General features: G+C 43.1%; 1 protein-coding gene across 2 annotated transcripts in view; it reads left to right on the plus strand.

Annotated features, from left to right (window-relative positions):
* OXSR1 (oxidative stress responsive kinase 1) overlaps positions 1 to 12,311 on the plus strand; it is a 73,201-nt gene that overhangs the window by 41,904 nt on the left and 18,986 nt on the right. For both annotated transcript variants that reach the window (XM_063303317.1, XM_063303318.1), the window contains exons 6-8: positions 7,998 to 8,107; positions 10,352 to 10,453; positions 11,889 to 12,022. In XM_063303317.1, coding sequence (XP_063159387.1) covers positions 7,998 to 8,107; positions 10,352 to 10,453; positions 11,889 to 12,022 — 346 coding nt within the window. The remainder of the gene's footprint in view (positions 1 to 7,997; positions 8,108 to 10,351; positions 10,454 to 11,888; positions 12,023 to 12,311) is intronic.

Raw genomic sequence — 12,311 nt, forward strand, 5'->3', positions numbered from 1 at the left:
TTCCCTTTGGTGGATTTTGAACAGGCAGTGGGATTTTGTGGGCGTGTGTTTTCTTTGGCTGGCCTCCTTAGCTCCTGCAACATTTTGTTTTTCTAATGGAGTCCCATGGTTTCTAGGCCTTCCTCTCCCACTCTCTTCCATTTAAACAATGTTTGTTAGCCGGGGGGAGCCCTGCTGACGTTTCTCTGCGTGGAGCTGGGCAGAAGGGGGATGCTTGAGCAAACCCACAACTCAGGTGGAAAATGGCTATGATGGAGGACAGTCTTCTGCGGGGCAACAGAAGTTGAGACTTTGCTTATCTCCTCTCTGGAAGAGAGGGGAAGGCAGTGAGAGGGGGGGGAGGAAAGGATGGGGTGGCTGTTGGAATTCTGGATGCATATCTTGCCTTTGCTAATGGCTCCGGGAGCCGGTGGATTGGGGCTCCTGCGGTCCTCAAGACTCTAGCAAAGAGGAGACGATTCTCACCAATGAATGGGGACATCCCCACTTCTTGCTCAGACCTAAACTGGTTGGTTTGGTTCAGGTTGAGCAGGTTGGGTGAACCTGAGGCCACTGTGATTTGTAAACCATGATTTAGGGTTTACTTCAATGTTGGCACACATCCATTGTGGCTTCTTCAGCAAACCACCATCAAGTATCCGGGGACTTCACTGCATGTGTGAATCCAGCAATGGCCTTGTATGTCTTTAGTGCTTCCGGCGGAGGACCAGCGTTCCCCAGCAGGAGGTTTCCCGTTGAGTGGGGCCACCATTCCTTCCTCTCCCAGCTAGCAAAACCAGCTATGTGCATTTCAGGTTTATAATGGAGCTCTTTCAGGGATTCTTCTGAATCAAGGGTGGGTTTTTTTGCCTTTCTTTCATTTTTATCTACCACAGTTTATCAACTTAGAGCCTTGGCTGCAGTATAAATTGGGACAGCTTGTCCCTTCTGTTTCATCCAGTTCCAAACTCACTTAACTGTGTGAGATCATCTAAATAGGCATCCAAAGCCTTCCGGTCTGCCTTGTTAAGCTGACTCCTGAATGCTTAATGATGCCTTTGCTGGAAATTCATTGTCACTAGCCTGGAGGGAGCCGTTGTGTCCGAAATTAGTAGCTCTGTCTGCGTCTTTCCTCCTGTGCTTTGATATCGTTTCCAAAACAGTCGGGCATCCTCTGCATGCTGTATTCAGATATAGCAGGGACCTGCTCACCACGGATTAATCAGCTGCATTAAAGCTACAATAGAGAAGCCATCAAAGCTCATTTATGAGGAATAGCAGATGGGGTCTTCAGCTCACCTTGCGAGATTTGAAAACGTTTTTGGTCCACGATGGTAAAGATAGATGTGGAAGTTGGTTGGCCCCGTGAGGTTGGAACATCTCCTGCAGTGTTCTTTCCCTTTGACAGTGGCAAAAAAAGAGAAAAGCCCTCTGTGCCAAATCAAAAAGGCCTTGCAAACGTGTTTTAACTTCCATCAGAAATTCAGATTTTGCTTTCTGTTTGGCCGATCAATGGAATGCTAGTTTGACCATATGTTAGGCTCATGGAGTATGGCAGAATGCCCATATGAAGACTTGGGGAGTTGTATTTATTTTCATATGAAATAGAGATTCTGCTGGTATAATGCACCTGTGCATGACTCCTATTTCACTGCACCTGGAGGGGGGAAGGATGGGGGAAAGTGCCTCCAGCGACCAGCCGTAATGAAAACGTGATTGCACATTGGACTTCTTCCTCTTCTCTGAACAATTGGGCTGCGATCGTATTTCGTGCTCAGGCAGAAGCACACAAATCACATACTGCCTGAGAGTCATCTGTGAACCCAGCAGACCATTCATGCGTGATTTGCAGACCATCATTTGCAGTGTGCTATTACGTGTGACCTAGATCAGTGTTTCTCATCCTCAGCAATGTTAAGATGTCTGGACTTCAACTCCCAGAATCCCCCAGCCTACATTCTCTCTGGGGAATTCTGGGAGTTGGTGCACACATCTTAAAGTTGCTGAGGTTGAGAAACACTGACTTGGATCACTGTGGCTTGCTCAACAGACCATGGTTAGAACAGGCCAGTTGCTCTGGAATGTCTGAATATTCCAATGAAATTAAGCCCATAGAAATTAAGAGAAGGCAGGGTGGGATCTTGGTCTCCCTCAGAACAATTATCAGCAGCTATTCCTGTAGAAGCAGAGATGTTGGACTGATAAAGCATTTTTATGCTCCTGAAATAAACCTTTGGAAAGATTCGAAAAATATAGGGAGTACTACACCTATCATTGTGATCTTAAATTTTGCTTGTTAAATTTTAAATATAAGGAAGCTGTGCTAAAGATTTCTATCCATGTTAGTCTCTTTGTGGAAGAGATAACTCTGTTTGTGCATGACAGTATGAGTAACTGAGTTCATACATTGCAGTAAGTCGTGGTTGTTTAATGGCTTATTGAACAAACCACAACGTCTGGATTCATATGATGTAGTTAGCAAAAGCAATGAAGCAGTTTGTGGTTTCCAACCTGTGTGTGTGTGTGTGTGTGTGTTTCAGAGCTTATACTATAGCATACTTTGGATTCCTTACACATGAAATTGTCACAATCCTTGACAACTGTCTTGTTCTTACGATGATCCACCCGCTGAATTGTAAGAACCTTGTAAAATAGATTTGGGGATAAAACTGTAAAGTTTAGTAGCTGCATGTGGGACTTTGACTTATAGAATCTAATGTTGCTCTTTGAGAACCTTCAGATCATGGATTTTAAATTACAAAAACATGCTTCTAGTCCTTATGGGTTTTCCTGCAATATACATAGATAGTTTGGTAGATCTTAAGGGTAATCCAACTTCAGCTGTTGAACAGCCAACATTCAAACAAATGCAAGCTGTTTCCCTCCTAGCATTTTCTGAGTCAACCAATGGTTTTTCATTTTTGTTATGACCAACCTGATTTGCACACACAGCATAAGATTCAGTTATATGCACATTTCTGAACGCCAGTCTTGCTTGAAAAATGGAAAAAAAGCATAGCAAGCTCAGATTCCAGATCAAATTTTTCTTTTGCATGCTTCCCCCCCCCCCCCGTTTGCAACAAGTTTATTATATGTGGAACATAAAACAGTAACATTCATCACTGATAAACTGATACAGTTCTGTCCATTTTGTCACTTTGGGATTTTCCCCAATATTGTGCTGTAGCTGAGAAACAAGCTTTACCTACTGTTCCACTAAAAACATCACCTCAGTTTGCAGGGATGGTGAAAAAGGCTAGAAATTAGTAGGAAGCAGTTGCCTTCAAATAAATCTCCGGTGCACCTTTGGCTGAAATACTGACTTGCTCCAAAAAGAAGCCAGAGGTGAGAAGTTGCAAAAGCTGAGCATTTTATTGATGCTTCCTGCAAATCGTTAGGTGGTGTACTAGGTGCATGCTAGCATAAGGGCAGGGGTGGTGCTAACTTGTCCTGTTTGCTGAGCCTCATCTTTTTATGAGTTAATAGCTGGAATATCAAAATGGCCCTGCTAAATGTATCTGATGGAGACAACTTTGGCTTCATATCTATGGAACTTTGGTTGTAATTTGCACTTCAGAAGTTCAGCCTGAGATCTATCCTTGTTAACTGCAAATGTTGCTATGCCTGTTCCTTTGTTAAGGAAGAATCTGTTATTATTTGATGCCTTTTGCAAGGATGGCTCGGTTACCTCTGCCTGACTTGCGTGATACAGAAAGGGTCCAGATTTTTGTCCTTGAAACAGAAGCGTGAACCTTCCCAGAAGGATTGAAGGTAAAGGCAGTGTCCCATTGTCCTTTTTAACTCTTCTTCTTACTCTGATCTGTATTTCGCTATTATTTTTCTGTTTGCTTGTAACTACTTGCTGGCTTGTATTTCAGATGTTGTGGGGAAACTAGGAGGAGGAAGGAGTATTAGGTATGTTCGCTGCCTTGAGTTATTTATAAAAATAATAAAGGGATAAAAACAAACAAACAAACAAATAAATAAATCCATCCAGGGCCGCATATGGGCAGATGTAAAAACAGGCTCAGAAAGAGAAATCCAGAGGTAGCATTCCCTTCATATCTTGTGGCTTAGATGCCACTCTTCCCATCAGCAAAAGTGAGGGAACCATGGCTCCAGGGCAGCAAGAATGTTACTTCCTGTAGCTCAGTTAACTGATGGAAATTGCTGCCCTAAGGATGCTGCCCTGGACCATAAGGAAGGCTGAGCGAAGGAAGATCGATGCTTTTGAACTGTGGTGTTGGAGGAAAATTCTGAGAGTGCCTTGGACTGCAAGAAGATCAAACCAGTCCATCCTCCAGGAAATAAAGCCAGACTGCTCACTTGAGGGAATGATATTCAAGGCAAAACTGAAATACTTTGGCCACATAATGAGAAGACAGGACAGCCTGGAGAAGATGCTGATGCTGGGGAGAGTGGAGGGCAAAAGGAAGAGGGGCCGACCAAGGGCAAGGTGGATGGATGATATTCTAGAGGTGACGGACTCGTCCCTGGGGGAGCTGGGGGTGTTGGCGACCGACAGGAAGCTCTGGCGTGGGCTGGCCCATGAAGTCACGAAGAGTCGGAAGCGACTGAACAAATAAACAACAAAAGGATGCTGCCAGTGAAGCTCCAGTCTGATTTTATACGAGAATCAATTCCAGTCATGGCTAATGCGACCAAGTTTTTAACACTAGGGTGGACAAGCCAGCTTCCATCCTGACTAGTGGCCTACCTTTGTGTTACAGCTTGCAGATCAAATTTATTTACATTGTCTATGAATTTATAACACTGCTTCGTCAAAGGCAACTCTAAGCAGTGGACAAAAAGCCATAGAAGAAACGCCATTTGTAATTGCAATTAAAGCATTGTAATTAATAGATCCTTTCTGACCATGGCAGCTTGGAAGATTGAAGGTGGTGGTATATTTGGCAGAGGAGAGGAGGAAGTTGGATCCTAGCGGTTTGCATCTCGGTTCTTTGCTAAGTGGGAGTAGCGTTAGCCAGATTCCTGGATCCTGGAGGGGCTCCTGATGTTTTGGGTGTGACTCCCGGAGCATCACCAAACATTGGCAACCGATTGTAATGTTTGCTAGGATGGTTGAGACCATTAGTGGAAGGTAACTGTATCAGCTGCATTTAATTCAGTGCCATTTTCATTAAATAATATCCTTTTTTACATCTTTGTCCTAGCCCTGCCTGCTTCCTGCAGCTCAACCCATGGAAAAGTCAAACATGGTCCTTGTCCTAAAAAGGCCTGTGTGCCTCTGAGTAAACAGATTAAACAGTAAACAGGCTGCCAAAGGATTGGGCAAATGAATGGCTGCATCGTTGGCTGACCTTCGGCCAAAGGAAGTGCCAGTATTAACTGCAAAGATTGGTTGTGGTTTGTGACCTTTATAGATTGAATTGCACAAGGGGTATAATGCATCTATTGGTCAGTAAACTTGTTAGAGATCCATGGTTTTATTAAAAAATGTGATTTAGCTATGTTCCAGCCCTCAAAATACCTGAAGGCTCTCTTCTAAAAGGGTTTACTGTCCTTTGCAACAAGAAACTCTCTTTGGGCTGTAGAGAATGGGCAAAAGTTGAAGGGGAAACATTTATCAGTTTGGTGGTATTTCCTTGCTTAAGGTAAAAAAAGAAAACCCCAGAGGCTTACTTGTTGAAATTCTAAAGTCGCAAATCCTGGCATGTATTTATCAGTTTTCAAGCTGCGAAACCCAACTCCTCTGATTCCAGGGTTGTCGTTGCTGAGAATTCAAGAAGCTGAAATCCCCAAGCTAGATGACATCTCCCCAGGTTGGGGAGGGCTGTGCTAAGTGGTCCACCCCCGTGGCACAATGTAGCTTAGCACAACGCTTGAATCCCTGCCAGATTTTCCATCAAAATCACCTTGCCACTTCATTGTGAAAGGAAAATGGAAGCACCCACCTGCTTCTCTAGGAGCAAGGATGGGATTTGGGGGGGAGGGGGAAGCATAAATAAATGGTGTGCTTGCCTTCCCGCAACCATACACCAAACAGTCCCCTGAGAGTTTGAAACCTTGGTGTATCTGTACAGTCAGAGATTCTTGCAAGAGTTCTCGGAGGTTAAGGACCTCTTATTTATTTAACTAAAGCATAGGCCACTCTAGTATCTTGTAATAGCCAACAATTCACAGGGCAGTAAAACCTTTTCATTAAACAGAGGCCTCTAACTTTTGCCTGGCCTTTGTAGCGGAGCCAAGAGCCTGGCCTGCAGCCTTCCTATTCTGAGTCAGTCCTTAGGTCCCTTTCCTCGTGTGAACCCTGAGCTGGGTGAGGAAGAACATGTGGGTTGTCTTTCACTGCTTGGTTGCCCAAGCCATCTGCTGCGTAATGCAGCTGGCTGCAGAGGAGCCCGGAGGGGGGAGCAAATGATGGCTTGTCCAGGTGGATTTCTCAACACAGAGTCCAAACAACTGTGCCTTCCTTCCAACTCCAGATGGGCACGCCATGCCCCTTGGTTGCTCCAAAATGGGGAGCAGATGAACCCCTGATCAGGGTCCTGCAAGATTCTCAGAAGGAGTCTGGGAGCTCCTTTTCTGACTCAAAACATTTAATTAAAAGGTAGAAGCTTTCGTGATCTGCAGCTCCCTTTGTCAGAGGCAGATTATGCAAAAATTAAAGTGAGCCACTATGTGCATCCGATGAAGGGAACTGCAGTTCAGGAAAACTTCTGCCTTCTAACAAAACGCATGAGTCAGAAAAGGGGCTCCCAGATTCCTCCTGATTTTTTTGCCCCCGTACACTTGCACAGCTCTCCTCCTGCAGAGTCTGCAACAGTCTGCATTCTTAGTGACTGTTTTTGACGTCGTAGAGAAAGCTATTTTCATCTCCTTTGGCTCCTTTGCATGATCTCTAGATTACCAGTCTGCTGTGCGCTGATGATTATGCAATTGTGAGATTTTTACAACTGAAAATGCATCTGGTTCCATTAAAGGAGCTGCCATGGCCTAGTGGGGAAAATGCTGGATTAGGAGTGGGGAGATCCGTGTCCATGTCCCCCTCAGCCACGGAGGCTCCCTGTGGGGACTTTCCCTTCAGCCCAACCTACCTCGCAGGGTTTTTGTGGGGAAAAAAGGGGCAGAAGGGAGCGTTATAAACTTAGCCGATAAATAGGTAAAAAATAGGAATAAACCTGAACTAAGGCAGAGAACTTATCCTAATCTTTGCACACGGTGGCCTGAAAGTGATAGTTGTGCTGGAAGACGTCGGGAAATGGTGGGAATTATAGCTGAATAAATCTGGAAGGCAGCAGAGCCGATCTGGAGGGGGAGTTTTCAGTTTAGGCCATCTTTCTTGGCTGAAACAATTCTCGGAGATTTCTCTAAACTTAAGCTTAATTTTTCTGAAACCGCCTCTCTGAAAACTCTTGTGCCATTTATCTTGGCGAGCGTGTTCCTTTATCCTCTAAAAACCCATAAAGGAAAACAATTTCCGTGTAATTACTGTGCTGCAGTGATGATACGTGGTTACTTAAAATGTATGCCTTGCACGCGTGGCAGATAAGAGGGCTGACTCTGTTTTTGTCCTCGTTAGAACAAGAGTGTCTTCATAATTTTTCGACAGTATAGAAACCTTGTGACTGGATGCTCGGAGGATGTGTGTGATTCTGAACTAATTTCTCTTTCAGTCAGGTGGAAAAGAAGAACTTGTAGAAAGGTAGAGTGCCTCACTTCTGCAAACGTTACGCAAGCTTCCAGGAGTTTTGGAGTACTTAAGTACCTTTGCCTTAGGTCTTACGTTTGACCGCTGGACGCCTTCCAGCAAGCATTTCAATTTTCGCAGTCATAAGGACTAGCATCTTAATTTCTACATGTGGTATATAATATCAGCCCATGGCCTTAATGACTTGTACTGTTCATTGTTTATTTACTTAATTTTTTGCAAGTGAGTGATTATAATATAAGTCATAACTTGTGCTTTAAAAAAAAACAATGGAAGATTGAAGTCTGTGGACAGGGCAGAGTATTTTTTTAAGCCTCTCTTTTTCCTTTTTTGTTTTGGTGCTCAGATTTCGGTGTAAGTGCTTTTTTAGCCACCGGTGGGGACATTACACGAAACAAAGTGAGAAAAACCTTTGTGGGCACCCCTTGCTGGATGGCTCCTGAAGTGATGGAGCAGGTAAGAAGAAATGGAACAGGCTTTCACTGTGCATTGAAACTTCAATTATGGCCAAGTCTGTAACTCTTACCCAATGTTTCTCAACCTCAGCAGCTTTAGGATTGATGTGAGTCCTACAAGGTAGACCAGACCAGGAAACCAGTGCCATATAGGTTAGGACTACTTTCATTGTTAACAGCCATAGCAACAGAATCTTGCAAGTCTGAATGTGCGCCCCACTTCCTCACTTCATCTTTGTGTGAAGTAGGGAGGGGCTTGTCTGAGACATTTTCTCAAGTTACTTTCTTGGCCCGGGCTCAGGCCCCTCTTATCGGACCACTGCCTCGGTAACGGCTCTTCCTCCTGTCCTTCAGGGCCGTTCTCTATGCCCTCTACAGTTTCACTGTGCACATGTCAGATTCTTTAGCAGCTGCCTCAAATCAAAAGTTATTCTTTTTTCCTAAGCCCACTTCTCAGAGTTCTCTTTAGCAAGATTTACTGAGATGAAAGCAGCAGTGTTACATGAGTTTCAGGAATGAACTGTTCCCCACTTAGAGCCAATATATATTCTTTGCTCTTTCTTTGCAACAGCTTTCTTGTGATCCTGCAAAGAAGCAGGTCCCTTCACTGATAAGAGGGAAGCTTGCATCTGGTTGTTTATATAAAGCTCTCCAGAAGGTTGATCTGTCTGGGAAAGAACTCTTATTTTATTGAGAAAGTGTTTAGTTTAAAAGCATTAGTTTACATTGCGCCAGGTATATTTCTTCCCAGTCTTCGAGGGATGGCTGAAGCAATAATCTTTTGACCATTGTGAAAGGCACGGGCAGGGGTGGGATGTCAGTTGTGAAACCTCCCGAGAAGGAGAGGGCCATTGTTTAGCCGTTAACTTGGTGACCTGAGTGCATATCGCATCATAACCTGTTGGCAGCTGTACTGCTCCAATTAATGCAAGTGTCTGTGGACATAAGGGGGGCAGCTGGGATGAAAAGAGACAGAGACAAGCTTAAAATGCCGGCATAAACGCAACCAACCAAGTGAGAAGGTTGGGGAAAGAGATCAGAATGCTGTAGTCCTAGATAAGAAAGGATCTCTAACTGAGAAGAACACTGCTTAAGCTGAATGAAGCAGCTTTTTTGCAGACTTCTTTGGATTCAGGAAGAAGAGCGAACCCTTGCAAAACACCAAACTGTAGAAAACAAAGGAACCTTGAAGTGATACTCAGTTCAAAAATGATCATTCATGCCTCCAAGAGGAGATTGGAACCTAGAACTGATGTTAGTAGAAGGTCCGTAGTCCAGCTTTCCCGACTAGATGCTTTCTGTATGTATTGGACCACAGTTCTCATCGTGGCCATGCTGAGTGCAGGTGCTGGAAGTCGCAGTCTTCCAACTTCCATGAGGCTAGATGACTTCACAGAACCAGTCATGGGCTGTAATGAATTGGCCCAGACCAAGAGAGGCATATTTCAGCCCTCTATTCATGATACCTTGCAGCAAACGTGGATTTAGAACAGAATGCATGCACTAGACAAGGGCCTAGATAGCTGTGTGAATTTTCCACCTGTCCTCATGAACTTAAATACTTGTTTCATTCATTCATTCATTCATTCTGTACCTTAACCATTTGTGTGTGAATCAGTCCAGAGATTTGTTCAGGAAGTATGGTGGTCTAACTTTATTATAAAGATAACTCTTTGGTTCTTAGTTCCTCTCTTTCCAAAATGGAAATAATATTGACCTGTATGACTGTTGGAAGAATAAAGTAAATAATGAATAAACAGTGAATATACAAAACAATGACAACATCGTAATATTTCTTTAGGAGGGATCAGGACAGTTTTCCTACATTTCAGAGAACTTTAATCCAGCTGCATTATTCTAGGAAGCCAAAATCTCTTTGGCCTTGAGAGAATTGTTTCAACTCCAGCAGCGATGCTGAGTTAACAAGATAGCAGAATCCTGTGATATTTGCAAAGAACATAATTTTCCAACACATCCAGGGGTTAGTTTATTCCTCTCATTTGGGTAAAACATTTGGAATATTTTCACTCTTGTGAAGGAGAATACAAATTGTGCTTTTTTCAAGAGTTGGGCGAGAAATTAGAAGTTCTGTTTCAGGTGCCAGATCATAAGTGAATGCCACAAAGGAATTGATGGAGGAAGGTTAGCTTCCAAATATGATTCAGGCGAGATGTGCATGGAATTGGAGCAGTTACTGTGATAGAAAAGCCAATAAGTTTTGAAATGAACTTCTATTACTGTGCAGGTTCGGGGGTATGATTTCAAAGCAGATATTTGGAGTTTTGGAATTACAGCAATTGAGCTGGCTACGGGAGCTGCTCCTTATCACAAATACCCACCCATGAAGGTCAGTTACAGATTTACCAGTTCAGATAATCAATTTGACATGAAGAGTGTGCATACAATCTGAAAACTTGGATTGACCTCTTGTAGAAAGCGTTGTCTCTGATGTAAGTGAAAAGTTGTGACTGGAGATAAACACGTCCTCCCTCCAAAAATGTACAAGGGAGTCTGGATTTGGACGTTTAAGAAAGAAACATTAACAGAAGACAAAACCATGGTGTTAGGATGTAGAACTAGCATACTGTATAATAAAACATTAACACTCAATTTGTATTCCAAATGTTTCTGAGAAATTAGCTAAGAGGTCCTCAATAAAATGTTATGTTGGTTAAGTTTTTCCTAAAAAAAAAAAAAAGTGCCTATCTTCTGCTGAGCATTTTGTAGTGCTTTGCCTATTGATACACTGGCTAAAGTTGACCTTCCCCATCTTTGCTTCTTGATTTTTTAGTTTTAAAGTGTTTAATAATCAGCCTCTGTCTTTCTCCTGAAACCTCTTCTCAGAGACCTCCCAAAAGCCTCTTTCACATGTATCTGGAACCCTCTACTATATTACAATGATGTTCATTAATATTCAGTTTCATACTTCAATATAGACTGTGCATTATGACATACACATCATTCAGCATAGAATAACTCTGATACCACTCAGTTCAAAAATTAAATAACATGTTCTTGAAGTCTTCCACTTGCTGTACTGTACTCAGAATTATGTCAGTTGCCGCTGGTATAAGGCATACATGAGGGTTTGCATGATGGGAACATAAAAAAGTGGAAAATATCTACTGCCCCCCCACTCTTTTTTTGTGCCTTGTACTCACTCTTGACTCCTGGAAACTACATGGACAAAATGTTTCCTTGGCAACGTTTTTTGAAGAGGTTTGCCCTTGCCTCCTTCTTCCTGTGACTGAGAGAGAGGCACTGGCCCAAAGTCACCAGCTGGTTTCATGTTTAAGGCAGGACTAGAACTCATGATCTCCCGGTTCTCCTGAGTCAGTTCTTTAGTGTCTCAGAACTGAGGATCAGAGTGAAAGTAAGATCTCTTTCATCCAACTTCTCATTGACTCAGATTCCAGAGCAACAATCATAGCACTGCTGAACATAAATGCAGAACTAAACCCTTGGGAGAATACGGTATTTTGTCCTCCACTGTGCACTTTCTAACATGGGAACAGCAGTCCTTGGAATGCAGGGAAGCTCCTTTGCCTCTTAGAGCCCTTATATGCCCTTCCCCAGTGATGGTGGAAAGCGGGCAAGTGAGATGTGCTCCCTTCTCCCAAACAACACTTGATGCCTCTAGAGGACTTGTGGTTGTCCATGAGATGCTGTAGGACGTTAGGCCAAAGAGCAGCTGGATCTCAGAAGCAGGCGTTTTCACTGTGATCATTTGTTAACCAATTCAAAACGTTCCTTGATGTTTCCAATGGATGCCATTTTTTCAGGTCTTAATGTTGACGCTACAGAATGATCCCCCCTCCCTGGAGACAGGAGTGCAAGATAAAGAGATGCTTAAAAAGTACGGAAAATCATTCAGGAAAATGATTTCATTGTGCCTGCAGAAAGACCCAGAGAAAAGGTATAAGGCAGACCATCTTAACTTCATCCTTCTCTCTCCCTCTCTGTTTTAGATTTGTTTTATTTATATGACTTACACCTCCCTTTTCTGCTCATAGACACATAAAAGCGCATACAAGTTGGCACACACAAACACACACACAGTTAAAATCTGATAAGTACAGTTAACAAGTGCTGTTAAAATTAACTAAAATTAAGTATAGCTGGATGTTTCATAGCTTCTATTAGGCTGTGCTGTGTGTGGTTGAAAGGGTGATTGCATTTGATAAAGCACACAGCATTCAGAAGCT

The sequence above is a fragment of the Candoia aspera genome, chromosome 4, assembly GCF_035149785.1.
Source record: "Candoia aspera isolate rCanAsp1 chromosome 4, rCanAsp1.hap2, whole genome shotgun sequence".
Taxonomy (NCBI): Eukaryota; Metazoa; Chordata; class Lepidosauria; order Squamata; family Boidae; genus Candoia; species Candoia aspera.